Source organism: Nelusetta ayraudi, unplaced genomic scaffold (assembly GCF_046127955.1).
Source record: "Nelusetta ayraudi isolate G7.1 ecotype Tasmania unplaced genomic scaffold, CSIRO-AGI_Nayr_v1 ptg000135l, whole genome shotgun sequence".
NCBI lineage: Eukaryota > Metazoa > Chordata > Actinopteri > Tetraodontiformes > Monacanthidae > Nelusetta > Nelusetta ayraudi.
In genome coordinates this window covers 8,310,429-8,325,663 of record NW_027466185.1, presented here as the reverse complement: position 1 = coordinate 8,325,663, position 15,235 = coordinate 8,310,429, and the positions used below count along the sequence as shown (strand labels likewise).

At 47.0% G+C, this 15,235-nt stretch overlaps 2 protein-coding genes across 2 annotated transcripts in view; both read left to right on the top strand.

The window, feature by feature from the left end:
* The window catches only part of LOC142905148 (fibrocystin-L-like), a 34,798-nt gene extending 28,546 nt beyond the window's left edge, over window positions 1–6,252 (top strand). Inside the window, exons 64-77 of the mRNA XM_076051658.1 lie at window positions 191–339; window positions 469–591; window positions 676–787; window positions 961–1,077; window positions 1,200–1,365; window positions 1,725–1,957; window positions 2,058–2,222; window positions 2,820–2,977; window positions 3,063–3,198; window positions 3,957–4,301; window positions 4,385–4,536; window positions 4,633–4,779; window positions 5,454–5,607; window positions 5,699–6,252. Coding sequence (XP_075907773.1) covers window positions 191–339; window positions 469–591; window positions 676–787; window positions 961–1,077; window positions 1,200–1,365; window positions 1,725–1,957; window positions 2,058–2,222; window positions 2,820–2,977; window positions 3,063–3,198; window positions 3,957–4,301; window positions 4,385–4,536; window positions 4,633–4,779; window positions 5,454–5,607; window positions 5,699–5,946 — 2,405 coding nt within the window. The 3' untranslated portion in view covers window positions 5,947–6,252. The remainder of the gene's footprint in view (window positions 1–190; window positions 340–468; window positions 592–675; window positions 788–960; window positions 1,078–1,199; window positions 1,366–1,724; window positions 1,958–2,057; window positions 2,223–2,819; window positions 2,978–3,062; window positions 3,199–3,956; window positions 4,302–4,384; window positions 4,537–4,632; window positions 4,780–5,453; window positions 5,608–5,698) is intronic.
* A 456-nt stretch (window positions 6,253–6,708) lies between these two features.
* gdf6b (growth differentiation factor 6b) lies at window positions 6,709–10,033 on the top strand. The gene is made up of 2 exons (XM_076051657.1): window positions 6,709–7,212; window positions 7,379–10,033. The coding sequence occupies exons 1-2, from the start codon at window positions 6,900–6,902 to the stop codon at window positions 8,290–8,292; spliced, it is 1,227 nt and encodes a 408-aa protein (XP_075907772.1). The 5' UTR covers window positions 6,709–6,899; the 3' UTR covers window positions 8,293–10,033.
* Window positions 10,034–15,235: the final 5,202 nt, after the last annotated feature.

The following is a 15,235-nucleotide window of genomic DNA, read 5'->3' as shown; positions in this document are numbered from 1 at the left end:
CTCTTCTGCATGGCTGTCGTCAGACTTGGCATCAGTTCCAGCACTGTATACATGTTAATGTATAAGTCGCACCTGAGTTTTTTGTCACATGACTAGCCAAACTAAACTAACAAAAAAGTGTGAGTTATAGTCCAGGACAATATGGTAGTTTGTCCACTGGGCACTCAGATCGCAAGTGTTGTCTGCGCAGGCAGCGCCAACCAAAATGAGAAGTGGATCGACAACGAGGCTCACGGCGGCCTGTTCGGGGTCTACATGAACAAAGACGGGCTTCCGGGCTGCAGTCACATCAGGGGCTTCTTCATCTGGAGGAGCTTTGACCACGCCATCTACTTCCAGGTCTCAGAGCCTCACTTTCATTTCCATTATTTCCAACCCTAGCTGATTTCTCTGGTGGGAGTTTCCCAAACTGTTGTTAGCTTGTTGAGAAGAGTCTAAAGTGTTTTTGTCTTATTTCATTCTCCACAGACTTTCATGGACATTGTTATTTCGAACGTGACCCTGGTGGACAACGGCTTGGGCATCATGTCGCTCATCTATGCTCCTCCTTCCCTTTCTCATGTATTTGCCAACAAAACGGTCCACGTCCAGGTGCTCAAATAGCCACTTCTGACATTTTCTTCCTGTTTTAACATTGTGTAAATGTTTTAACAGTCTTTTTTTTTTGTCTGCTAGAATGCCTTGATTGTTGGCAGCAGCCCGAACTTCGACTGTTCGGACACTTTGTCCAACAGCGACTATAATCTTCTCATTAGCAGCAGCCATCGTGCCCCAAGACCTCTCAATGGTACAGTATGGGTTTCAATGCTGTTTTGTTTAGGGCCTTTTTAGCAGAAAAGAAGCTACTGCAAGCTTTTAAAAATGGTTTTATGATTTGGAAACAGTTGAAAGCTCAAAATGAAGTCTCTCCATAAAAAGTGTGATTTAAAACTTTCTTTTATCATTCATAAAATTCTGCAGGCGGCAGATCTGGAATCTGCTGGCCGAACTTTGCATCTGCACACAACACTGCTCCAGAGAAGCCGCATCATATCAACATGAACTACAACGCCATCAAAGGGCTGATGACAGTCAAGGGTGAGATAAGAAGCTTCTACGACTGCTGTTGTTCCCTCATGACCTTTATTACCTTGATGCTGATTTCAAGTCATCTTCAAAACATCTTCTTATTTTTTTTTTATTTTTTTTTTACGAACTAGATACAACGTTTGTTGGTTTCCGAAACGTCTGCTCCAGCGAGGCAAATTTCATGTTCATAACCAACCCCATTAATGAGGATCTGCAGCACCCGGTGCAGGTTTCACGTGTGACCATAGTTGACAGCACAGAGCCTGCCAAAGTCTTCATCCACCGGCCTGATGTCCGGTAAGTTATCACCCAAGAAACACCACCACAGCTAAACTACCCTCGAGTTTAGCAGGGTGATTGCTGAAGGAATAAAGGAATGCTGATATCTGTTAGTTTTGAAGTCTAGTGGAAGTCTGAAAAGTGAACCAGAAGAACTGAAACAGTGAAACTGTTGATGTGGAACATGAGAGCAATCCGCCCAGATGGATTCTGCTTTCTGAGTTTTTTCCTCACAGGTCCTGTAAAGACTTTTGAGAAGAACCAGTTACGATTATCATTATTGTTATTAACTTGACAAATAAAACACGTGCACGTGGTTTCCTTCGTCAGTTGCTCAAATAAAAATAATCGCTCGTCGTCCACTGCTTTTTCTCCAGCAAAGCGAACCCCTCTGACTGCGTGGACATGGACTGCGATGGCAAGAAGAAGACCATGCTGAGGGACCTGGACGGTTCTTTCCTCGGCTCGGAGGGGACCATCGTCCCTCAGTCTGAGTTCGAGTGGGGCGGCGATCCCAGGAGAGGCCTCGGCGACTACCGTATCCCCAGCGTCATGCTCACCCGCCCCGACGGCAGCCGCATCCCCGTGGAAGACATCGCCCCGCACAAAGGTCACACACGGGAAACGGGCGGGAGATAAGAAAGGAAACTGGCTGATGCGAGTGGGTTTGAAGGTCGGTGACGAAAACGTCCGTGCCGCTCTGCCTGCAGGTGTGATCAGGTCCGACTGTACGTACGTGAGGAGCTGGCAGGCCTACAAGTGCTTCGGCCTGGACTACAGGATGCTGGTGATCGAGAGTCTCGACGCCGACACGGAGACCAGGCGCCTGTCTCCCGTCGCCGTCCTCGGGGACGGCTTCGTGGACCTGGTCAACGGTGAGCGCGAGTGCCCGCGGCGAAACTGCAGATTCCCTCTGTGGTCTCACAGCGGGACTCAAAGATTCAAAGATTTTTTATTGGTTGCGTGTCACGTTATGTGATATGCCATTAGAATAGAGCAGCTCAGTGGTCTAGTGGTATAGTGTCCACCCTGAGACTGGTAGGTTGTGCGTTCGATCCCCGGTCGAGTCATACCAAAGACTGTAAAAATGGTGGGGTAAGATGACCCAATGAGTCCCGGGCGCAGCACTGCAGCTGCCCACCGCTCCCTCAGGGGATGATGGGTCAAATGCGGAGGAAATTTTGCATCCTTCGGGATGTGACAATCACTGGGACTTAGAATATATAATAATAATAACAGTTAACAGTAATAGTAACAATAATAAAGAATATTAGTAATAATAGTTGTAGTAATCATAGTGCAGTATAATATAATTTAATACTTACTTTACAAGTCATGTATGGACTCTTCTCTAGCGACAGATTTTCTTCCGATAGATTTTTGTTAAATCCGTCAGTGTTGTAAACTTGCCTTCATGTGGGACCTTTGAAATAAATACAGCTTCATCTTGACTGCTGCCTCCTTCCCTCCAGGTCCCCAGGACCACGGTTGGTGTGCGGGCTACACCTGCCAGAAGAGGGTGTCCCTCTTCCACAGCATCGTGGCCACTCATCACTCCTTCGACGTCTTCTTCAGCAGCGTCAGCCCCCAGAAGCTTCGCCTCATGATGCTCAACGCCAACCCCGCTGACGTCAGTGCCTAAGCGCGCAGAGCGTCCACCTGCACGTCAGACTCCCGTTGCGTCTAATACTGAGACTTTGTTTGTTTGTTTGCAGACCGTCCTGGTGTCCGTGTTTTACTCCAAGCCTCAGCAGTTTAACGTGTACGTGGACGACAGCCTGATCCCCCCGACCAACGCTCAGTGGAATGCCGATAACACTGACTACACTCTGAAGAGGCCGGTGTTTGCAGGTACTAATGCTCACCATATAATGGTGCATGCCCACTTTCACCACTCCAAAAACCAAACTCCCGTTTTATGGATACTGTCCATATTAAGTCTTTTCATCTCCACAGGCGTCCATAGGTATCTCCAACTTGAATTTGGAATTCCCGTATTGCCCACGTGAAATTTGGTGATAGTTGATCGCTGTTTTCAGACATTGTGCTATGTTAAGATTTTATACGTTAAGGGTCTTTAGAACATCCCCTTTATTGTATTTGTATGCAGCTTATAGAGCTAGACTCGACTCGATTTCTGGAACCCCATAAATCCTTTGAATCGCTGTGCTATCGTGGGTTCTTTTTCAATCTCGAGTTGATGCACTTCCGTAGTATGCTCACAGTAAGCACACTACATAAATACAGGGCTCAGTATCACATTATAATGTGAAAATTATCACGAAATAACGTGATATTTTCACGTTATAACGCAAAACTTTCACAAAATAAAATCTGAAACGATCACATTATTTTGTGAAGGTTTCATGTTTTTAACGTGATAATTATCAAGATATAATGTGATAATTATCAAGAAATGATGTAATAGTTTCACAGTATAACATGAAAATTTTCACGTAAAAACGTGACAGTTTCATGTCAACGTGATACTGAGCTCTGTGTTTTTTCTAGGGTGGCAGCAATGCGCTTCCATAAATTTGAACTATTTTATTTAAAGTTTCATATTTTTCAAGTCCGCACATAGGATATATTTTTTCACCTTGCTATAGGTCAGTATGTCCCTGAACTGAACGCCACAATGGGAACCAACTACTTCGACCAGGAGTACAAGATGCTGAAGGTTTTGGTGAGAGGCTCCGATCCGGTGGAGATCCGAATCGCCCCGGTCATCTTTGTCTCGTTCGAGCTCCCCGCCATGACCGAGGAGGAGTTCTTTGGGGACAACCTGGTGAGGAACCTCGCCGCGTTCCTCAAGGTGCCCTCCGACATGATCAGGGTCACAAACATCATCCGGGAGGACGGTGGCGCGCGTCGCAGGAAGAGATCCTCGGGTCTGAAGGTGGAGATCGAGATCAAGACGCCGCCCGTTCAGCAGACCACCAACACCACCGGCGGTGAGCCGAGGGAGTAGAGAAACTGGCTTCCTTTGCTTCTTGCCAACACGTGTGACACTTAACGCCTTTCTCCACCCCTCCAGACACGCAGGACTTCACGCTGTTGCAGAATATTGCTGACAATCTGGGCCAGGCAGCCGTTTCTGGAAACCTCAGTCGGTCCATTGGCTTCAACGTGTCTTCAATGGGTATCGTCTCGCCGCCTCCTCCTGCTTCCGACCCGGCGTGGAACGAGGTAACTGCTGCTTCAGCTTCAACCAGCATCCAAAAAAGACGCGGGTGAATCAATTTCGGCAAATCTGTGAACGTTTATCCCTTTTCCCTAAATTAGGAGGCCACGGCAGAAGTTACAAGGGAGGAGCCAACTGTGGCTTATGTGTCCACTGTAAATAACTTGCTGCTCATCGAGAGACCGATCGCCGCTGAGTACGTGGGCCCACTGCAGCAGCAGCCCAGTCTCATGGCCGTGGATGAGAAGGTGAGGCCAAAGAAGCTGAGATTTACAGTACAGTACAGAGTTCCCTTACTGAACATAATACATTTATCCCTCTGCTTTTTTTTAGAAAGTTATATATACCAAAATGGGTGCCAAAAGTATTTATATTGTTAATTAGATTTAAAAAATTTGACTGCATGTAGAGAATGTTAGAGGTTGTGATGAAGATGACGATACATTATTTCTTTTGATGAAGGACAAAGAAACTCATACTTTAATAACTTCAAAAGAGCTTCTTTGTCATGCATCAAAACATTTTAAGCAATCACGCAGTCAGATACATACTGAATTAAATTAAATAAATTAAACTTGCTAAAATTTGATTCTGTCAGCTATGAATTAGATTAGATTATATTAGATTAAAGATTTATTGCCATTTGTACAAGTTTAAAAAAGGTTAAAACAGGTACATTGGAATTGTTGTGCGTTTCGCTGAGTCAGTGTAAAAATACTGTACGGCAAAGGTGCAGACTCCTAAGACTAAGGTTTCATAAAGTACATTATGCTCATTGAAATTTCAGAAATTACTAAAATGATAAGGAAAAAGACCAAAAATAAATGGGAAAAGAACAATTAATGAAGAGCTAAAAAAAAGGTTTGACTTTTTAGGACTAATTAGATTCACGGTAGCTAAATATGCGCTGTGTTGTTGGCAGGGTAACTGCGTCTCGGTGGGAGTGACGACCATGACCGTCACAGCCACCCTGCAGGACCTCAGTGGGAACCCCATCAGCGGACTGGGCGGAAACACCACCATCCGGTTCAGCACGTGCTGGGCCAACTTCACCGACCTGTCCATTCTCAACAGCGGTACGTTTCCACTGAGCCTCACCGTGAATCCTTTCACGATTATTTCGACGACTGACAGTCATTATTTTTTTCCCTCCTCGTCTTCCTTCAGGTGAAAACATGACCATTGCGTTCACGCTGCAAGAGTGGAGCACCCGGGCGGGTGGCCTCACCGTTAAGGAAATGCCCACGACAGCGCCCCCTACCACCGCCGGCAACGTCACCACCACGTGCGACACTGAGACCACCACGGACGAAAGCATCTTCGGCTCAGGCACAGCCCTGTCGGCCGGCTGCCTGTGTCTGATCAGCGTCATCTACTCTGTGGCCTGCTGCTCGGACGGCATCCCCATCTGTTAGGCAGCAGGTGGAGGCTGCCAGGCTGTTTGTGAAGAATGACCCAAAGAATGTTGTGTTTCTCACCTTATGTGTCGTTCTCGACTTTTCGAGAGATTCAGGCACTTATGAATTTTTTTTGATATATTCTGATATATTCTTTTGATTTCTGCCACTTTAATATATTTATACATTGTGATTGCACAGAAGGTGTGAGTGCGTTGGACTTGTTTTGGGCACGGTGGGGATTACCAAGGTGAAGGACAATAATGTTACAATGACTCTGTATTTTTCTATCTATTAAATTCTATTTTCAATGGGGGAAAAAAATCAGAGCGTGTTGAGTTTTCCATATTAATCCCATAGTTTCCTAATTCCAAAACAAGACTCTGTCCATGGTGCTGAAGGAAGCTGATGGGAAAGAGTCTTGTTCCCTTTCTAAATCTGTGTCATGCTTGGAAGATCCTCCAGAGGGCAGCAGACTCGTGTAGTTTGTGCATTTACGCCGCGCAAGAACCAAGTAAGTGACATTAAAAAGAAAAAAAAAGAAACTTTGAGCCTTGTAGTAATCCCGTGGCAAAGACTTCCAAATTGAGAATTTCAAATACAGTCCCAGTGGTTATTTTCAAAGGAAGAAACCCACAAGACCAGAAGCTTTTCAGCGCACATCTGCCGGCCGGTAGAGAAGCGCCAGTCCAGCGAGGAACAATTGGCTTTTACAGCCATCATTTGCGCCCCTCCATTTAGCCCCCGAGACGAGCACGGTGGGGGCGTGATCGCGTCGCCCCTCCGTTTTAAAAAACTTCGCACCGCCCGTCCCTCGGAAGCTGTGCGCACTTTGCGGAGCAGCCACTCGCCGCCGCGCAGTGGATGCGGAGATCACCCCCTCCCACCCTCTCCGCCACCACCACCACCCCCTCCTCTCCCCACCTCTCCAGCTCAGGCTCCGGCTGGGACACCGCAGCGAGACCGGAGGGATGGATCTCCATCACTTCATCTTTGCGTTTGTCTGGGGGATCCCCTGCCTTCACGCTCTAGCCATCATCCCCGCAGCGGCGCCGAAAGGCGGCAAGGTGGCGCGGATTTATGACGGACAAGAGGCTTCCAGATACTTGAAGGAGTTTTACGCGTCCAGCGCGGCGACTTCCAAAGACTTGGTGGAGCCTCACGACTATATGCTGTCCATCTACAGGACCTTCTCCTCGGCGGAGAGGCTCGGGCTCAACGCCAGCTTTTTCCGCTCCTCAAAGGCTGCCAACACCATTGCGAGCTTTGTGGATATGGGGCAAGGTATGTGAAGATTCACTCGGTGTGTGTCTGTGTGCGTGTGTGTGTGTGTGTGTGTGTGTGTGTGTGTGCTTTCTCTGATTCCTCGAACTGCCAGATTCCACGTGTCATCTGCACATCTTTGCCGTGAGAATGTGCCTGACCCCCTCCGCTTTAATGATTTCCACAGATGACCTCCCACTCTCCCCTCTGAGGAGGCAGCGGTATCTGTTCGACGTCTCAACCCTCTCCAAAAAGGCCGAGGTGCTGGGAGCAGAGCTCAGGATATACACCAAAGTGTCTGGGAATTTCAGAATCTCGGAAACAGAACCCGTCGACGTGCAGCTCCTCTCCTGCCACGGCCAGCAGCTGCTGGACTCCAAAACGCTGGACCTGCAGGACTCCCAAGGGCCCAAGTGGGAGGTGTTGGACGTGTGGGAAATTTTCAAGGAGCAGCAGCAGCAGCAGGAGCACCTGAGCCAGGGCGAGCACTTCTGCCTGGAGCTCAGGGCCACGCTGGACAACCCCGAAAGGGAGCTGGACCTGCATCTCCTGGGCCTGCACAGGCAGGGCAGGCCTCAGCAGAAGAAAGCCATCCTGGTGGTCTTCACCAGGTCCAAAAAGAGGCAGACCCTCTTCAGCGAGAGGAGAGAGGGCAAAGCGCTGCTGGGCCTGGAGAAGAGGGTGAGGGAGAGGGGCGCCGGGGTGAAAGTGGGCCGGGGGAGGCGGAGGAGGAGGACGGCCGCGTCCAAAACGCGCCACGGGAAGCGTCACGGCAAGAAGTCCAAGTCCAGGTGCAGCAAGAAGCCGCTGCACGTCAACTTCAGGGACCTGGGCTGGGACGACTGGATCATCGCTCCGCTGGACTACGAGGCGTACCACTGCGAGGGCGTGTGCGACTTCCCGCTGCGCTCCCACCTGGAGCCCACCAACCACGCTATCATACAGACCCTGATGAATTCCATGAACCCCAGCAACATGCCGCCCAGCTGCTGCGCCCCGTCCAAGCTCAGCCCCATCAGCATCCTCTACATCGACTCGGGGAACAACGTGGTCTACAAGCAGTACGAGGACATGGTGGTGGAGTCCTGCGGCTGTCGGTAGACGCCGTGGTCACGCTCTCCCCGATGGGAATCAGGCAGCGGTGAATAGACTCCACAGACAACAGAGGGAACTGGCCTGATTTGCAGAAGTAATGTCACATTTAATACCTCAAAAAAAAATGTTGTTGTGCTGTTTCTGCCTGTGCCCTCTCTAATACAGTGAGTGCATATTTATTTTTACTTCATGATGAGAAAAACCTTTCTCCGGGTGTGGTCCAGATTGGACACCTCCGTCCAGAATACTTGGTATTATACCTTTCAAAGCTGCTCAAAGTGCATTCACACTTGGAACTATGCAAAGATGCGGTGGCAAAGTTGAAGTGGGTGTCAGAATGTTACATGATAATATTATAGTCTGTATTTGGTCGTGTACTATACTTCTAGTATGTTGATGGAATGATGTGATTTGGGACACAGAGTTTGCGTTTAAATAATGATGATGATGATAATAATATTGATTCATAAAACAGTCTCAAACATTCTGGCATATGCAGTGAAATTACAGTCTTGTACCCCTCTTGTGTGTACAAGTGTCTTCATAGGAAGCATTTCTCCTGGATATCTATTATATGTATTATCACTAGCACAGATACCATTTGAAGTACTTTTCACAATATTTATATGTGTACCAAGGAGTTGAAAATAGAGACGGCAAACCAGGCTGCCAGAGAGGGGACCATATTTGTTTTTTGTTCTTTGTTTTTCTGGGTCTTTAGTTTCTAATCTGCCTGTTAAGTTGGAACATATTTCTTGTTTGTTTGTTTGCTTGTTGTTAGTCTTTTGTATTTATTTCACATATTCGACTGTACAGAAGGGGAGACGGAGAGACAACATTTGATTTGATGCATTTTCTCTCCATCAAGCAGGCTGGTTAGATTTTTTATTGTGGAGTTGAGCCAGGCAGTCCGGGGCCTCCTATTGGTCGGGCAGACAGGCATTGCTGCTCTGCGGCCAATAAATCCTTCCTAAAGTCAGTCGAGAGAAAAGTGAAACAAATTAATGTCCAGGAAAGCCTTCAGTGCTGTTCTTTCTTCTTCTTTTTAATTGAAAATGCTGCTATATTTAACCCTATTTACCACTGTTTGGCATTAGCTGGGCTCAAAGTCACTTCCTCTTTTCCTTCTTTGTCTACTTCTGGATTTGTAATTTTTTTGAAGGTTTAATACCAGTTGAGCCAGTTGATCCTGTTTGCCAACTCTTTTTCGTAAGAAATACTCGCGATCCAACCGTCACTTATATAATTCTGATAAAAAAAATTTTAAAGATGGATGAGGTCTCACCCAGCAGCTCTGAGTACTTTTATCTTTTTATATCTCACAGCTACATGTGAGGAGTCTCTGATGTTGAGATCAGACGTTTTTAGGGTCATTGTGGTCATTTTCAAGAGTGTGCGTGCATGCCTGTGTGTGTGTGTGTGTGTGTGTGTGTGTGCGTGCGCCTGTCTAAAAAAAAAACTGCTACACAGATGAATTCTTCCAATCTGCCAGACGTCCACTGATGAAAAAGACTAGTTCAGTTGGTTTTAATTTAGACTGGAACAAAATGACACTTGTGTTTTTCAATTTAATTCGATCCCACATCCTTGACAGAGATCCTCGAGTCGAGACAAACGAGCACACGTTTGCTTGTTTTTTAACGAGACACTTAATTGTATGATGCACTGATGCCTGGGGAGTGACATTAATAATTATTTGATATCAATATCATAGTCTATGTTCTTCAAATAAATAATTCCACTTTCATTGTCTGCTTTGTTCACATTACAACTTCCAGACACTGTGAGTCCCACATGTGGTTGTCCAGCTTTAACTGAACACACATGGCCATTGTTTCAGTGACGCAACATGACAGCTACACTTTGCAGACCGTAAAATAAAGCGTTACATTCTGTGAATTTCTAACAATAATTACTTATGTGGGGGGAAAAAAAAATTCAGAGCCTAAAGCTTCAGCTACTTGTATCATATTGCACTCTGCTATATTATTGTATATAACAGACTGGACTGGCACTGTAGTGGAGTTAGAATTCCTTTATTGTCAGCAATTAGAGAAAAGATCTTGACCAGTTCTTGTTTTTCTCCTCTCACAAAACCATGCACAAACAGGAGCTTCGGTGAAGATCGAAAAATGAGTCTTGGTAAATGTAAAGCAAAGTGCAAAGTGTTGTGTACCTGCTGCTGCTGAACGCGTGGGCGTGGTGGGGAAACACTGGTTTGCCTGGCGTTTGAGGGCCAGGCAGGGTGAAAACAGGGTCAGCAGACAAGCGGAGGGAGCGCCATCTTCTATGGGTGGCCTGTGTGTGTGTGTCCATGGTCGTGGTATAATGTGACAAACAAATTGGAGGGCAGATGTAAGCCCCCCCCACACCCCCCTTCCCCGCCCTTCCCTCCTTTAGTCCAGAGCCACACTGGGTCCCCTGCCTGCCCGCCTGCCTGCCTGCCTGCCTGCCTGCCTGCCTGTGAGACAATGGCCGAGGAGGATCTCAACATCAGATTAAGCCTTCAGTTTTCCTCACCGGGGTCAGAGGTCAAGTGGTGCATTGTCTCCCGGAGGATTGAAGACACTAAAAAAAAAAAAAAAGTGTACGCGTCCCCTCAGAGAAGGGTGGCAATCAAGGAGGGGAGGGTGGAAGGAATGCGAGCGAGGGCCTCACTGTCACTGGCCAAACAACAAGGTGAGATATAAAAAAAAGAAGAAAAAGAAGAGGAAGAAGAAGAAGAAGAAGGGGGTCAGCTCGAGGCAGCTGCTCCGAAACAGCCAGCGAAGGACAAAGGCCTGGAATGCAGTGTCTCTATAGCGGCCCGCGGAGGCGTTCCTCCGCTGTGTCTCGCCGTGGCAGATTTGCTGTGAGATGGAGGAAAATATTTGCAGGGGGAACAAAAGACGAGTGTAAATCCAGCGCCGGATTCACCGGCTGTTATTGGAGGGGAGGTGCAGCTCCGGCTCCTTCTCCCCTCTGCATTCCTGCTGTGACATTTGTTTTAGCCTGCCGCGTTTAAAGGAAGTTTTTTTTTTCTCACAGGTTCCGGCGAGTAGGAAGAGGAGAATGAGGAGGAGGAGGGAGAGCAGAATGAGGGGAGCGGGAATGCCGAGGAGCTGGCGTCTCCTGAGTGTTTACCTGAGATAATCCCGACACTTGTCGCGCTTGTTTGCTCCGCGCCGAGGTCAGGAGTCCCCGTTTTCATCTTGACCCCCCGCGTGTTTGTCCCGGTTAAAGGCCCTCGAAGTGGAAATCCTCTTTGTGGTGTCAGGTGCCGACGGCAAAACAAAAAGAAGAGTGTCAAATGAGCGTCTGGCGACTCCTCTCTCTTTCACAAAGTCATTTCTCATTGCTCCCGGACCACAGCTGGCAACAGTATTCACATTCTGTAAAAGTTAAAAAAAAAAAATCAATCTGGTAAAAAGTAAAAGTACTGATTCCACTGCTTTACTCAAGAAAAAAATAGAGAGCAGGCTCTGCAATGTACTTAAATAAACATATATATTACACATATTTTATTTGCCATTAATGATTCAATACATTCATTGATAATTTTGAAAAAATGAAAAAGCTGTAACAAAAAGTCTTGACTGAACTGAGCAGAGCTCAGACGTCAGAGTCTTGCATGAGCATCTGAATCATTTTGAACAGCTTTGTTACCCTCAATACTTAATCTGTAATAATATTATGACCAGTTTTGAATGTTTACACTTCTTTATAACAATAATGTTTTTTTCTTCATTTTCATTTTTCTCTGTACTGAAAATGTACTGACTGGTGACTGGAAAGCTGAGGGACTGGAAAGTAAGGGTTTTTATTTGCGGCATTTCTGGTGATGTTTTCTATTTCAGAGTCACTTTTTCATTACTGTTATTCCTCAGAACAGTGATTCTTATTGTTACTTTTGCAAATAAAGATTATTTAATTTCAAAATTTGCTTTGTGCATTTTGGTTTCCTTCATCCAGTCCTGACAAAAAAGGGGAAAGGAAAAGATTTTGAGACTGGCAGTTGCTTACATTTAATTTCATGTGATTCACAGGTTTCATATTCAGCATAATTCATTTCATTTCAGTTTTTGCTTCAACACAGCTTTTCTAGGTCCAAACACTCCTGGTCAGTCTCATTTGTTGTTGTCCCCTCAAACATGTGATAGGTGCAACAAAACAACAATTTTAGTGGGAAGCCAAAATCAGGAATTTTCGAGAGAGGTTTTACGGCTACATATTGAAGGTTTTATTTCTTTGGACCTTGTGAAATCCCTGGGATGTATGAGGGGTGATGCATGCACAAAGTGAAGTGGAAGACGGGGCAAAGTGATGGAGGAGAAGGTCAGAGCTCTCATGCCTGGGCCGCCTGTGGGTCACCGTCGACGACAAACAGCAAACACAGACGTTTTCTCAGGGGGTCAGATTTATGACGCGTGTTTTTGTTTGGTCTTTTATTCGTTTTTTGCAGTGACAAAAACAAAAGCCTGGTCTCCAAAGCATATTCCAAAAAATATATATGCAAGGCACCCCTGAGTAGCAGCTGTTGGAGTTTGTGCACAGTAGCTGTGAAAAGATTAGCAGTGTAAGCGCAGCAATGCTTTCTCTTAAACCTATAATCACCATTGAGAAAAAAATGGGAAAAAAAAATGGAAAAAGTGAGGGTTGTACAGTGGAGCATGTATGTTTCGGAAAAGAATGTGAGAGGTGGATTTTCATGCTAATGTGCTTATGCATATGGCACAGTGACTTCTGGAGCTTTCTGTGCATGCATGGGTCTGTTTTGTTTTTTTACTAGTTGGGGAAACACAATGTCCCGACCGCTGGCAGATTTTGCCACACTGAGGCCCAAAGTAAACGCAGTCATGGGGCCCCTCAAAGTCCCGAGTTCTCCAGCAGTCGTTTTAAGACCCACCTGTAATGTCTTCCTCGGGCGTTGTTGCCTCGATCGCGCAGGTTTCCACTCAGAGCACGCGGATCTCGCCCACGGATTTATGCTAATGCATTAGCAAGTCGTGAAAAAAAGATGAAGACGAGTGAAAGAGAGACGTCTTCCTGGAGGCGTGCGCTAACGCGGACCCCTGAAGCTGGGGGCCCCGTGGCAGTTGCCTACTTTGGCCCTAATAGGTGACTCCCCTGGCTGGTGTTGGCAGATAGATATTGGCACAGCAACGAGCAAACACAACTGTTAATCATTAACAAAAAAAAAAAGAAGGAAATAAAGAGTAAAAGAAGACGCACTCACAAAAAGAAACATGTGTTACCCAGTCCATGGACTGTGACTATGAACACGTACAGTTAATTAACGACTTCCAACCCAGTGAGAGCTGGACGCTACGACTATTTCCCTGGTCTGTTGTTTCCATTTTTTTTTTCTTTTTATTATATGCACAATGCTCTTAAATCTTTTTGATGATTTGAACGTTTTCCTGCTGGACGTTCTGGCCGCGCCCTGCGGGGAACATCCATCAGTAAATCAGCCATTTCAGTGTCTTACACTTGGAGGAAAGGAGTTTGTTTTTATTTACCTTATTTATAGCCGTCGTTGTTGCCCATTTCCAACAACTCTCTTCTCACTCTCGTCCATCTCCACTCGAACGCATCGTGCAAAAAGATTACTCCAGTTTCTTCTCCTCTTCTTCTCTCCCACTCTCCATCCCTGCGGTCTAGCACTGGCCTGTGGCTTCGAGGGAACGCTTCATGAGATGATTCATATTTTTTCAACTCCACATTGTCTCAGAAGTTTTATAGAAATTGGTAAAGTCATTACGCCCCCCAGCCGCCTTTCTCAGCAATGGGAAAGGCAAGATTTAGGCCGAGAAATGTTCAAAACAAGACGCAGTCGTGGGCATCCCGCTCCCTGCTGCCTGGCCTAGAATCTCACACAGTGTCTGCACAGTTTAGGGGTTAATAAACACAATAATAATAAATAAATCCTCTTGTCAGCGGGGAGAGATCCCTGATGAACGAGGTGGGAAAAGGGTGAAAATTTGAAAATAAACTGAAGGAAAGTGAGTGAAAGAAAGGGAGGGAGTTAGACTTTAAATGGAGGAGAGATCAGTGTGTGTGTGTGTGTGTGTGTGTGTGTGTGTGTGTGTGTGTGTGTGTGTGTGTGTATGTGCCGAGTGTTTAAGCTCCCCGCTCCTGAGCCCCATCAGTCAGGGCCCTTTTGGCAGCAGAACAAACCGGGCTGAGCGGCGCTGCGGCGGGTGTTCCCCTCTCCTCCTCCTTCTCCGCAGCCTTTTACTGTCACACAGGGATCTAAATGATGAGGACGCACAGGACATGCAGATGTTTGCAATATCTCCCTAATATGAATTCTTCCCGCGCCGACGCAGCTGGCTCTGATTTGGTCCGAGATAGAGCGTGTAGCCCGCGTGCACTTGACATCAGTTCTTTTTTTCCTTCTTTTCGTGCGTGTGTGTGTGTGCAGAAAGATACTTAAAGGAGAGGGAGGGAGGGAAGAGGTGGAGGAGGAGGAGGAGAAGAGGGGTCGGCGGTGGGCGGCGGCTGTAAAGTGAAAACAGAGGAACTGTCGCTCACAGGATGATAATCAGGGCCGAGGCTGCTTTCATACGCGAGCGGCGTTGGGTGACAGCGCTGGTCGTGTTGTCTTACAGTCGGCCCCGCAGTTTGGAAAATAGGAACCAGACGTGGGACACACGCACGCACGCACACCCACCCACAATCAGCGCCCCCTGTGGTAATTAAAAGTGCCTGCTGAGGGCTCTCTGCTGCACGCGGCCACGGCGCTGACGGTCGTGGGCCGCTCGCAGGTTGGGTGACCTGTGATGAGTGAACGATGAGCTACTCACCCGAGTTCTGTCGTCTCTGCAGCTTCTCACCCACCAGGTGGAGCGGGGTGGGGTTGGGGGGCGTCACTTCTATTCCCAAACCCTTAAGATCGGAAGGGGAAAGTCCACTGAGCGATTTGATGCGACAGCTATCTTTTTGTTCTTCTGATGCGTTACTGAACATG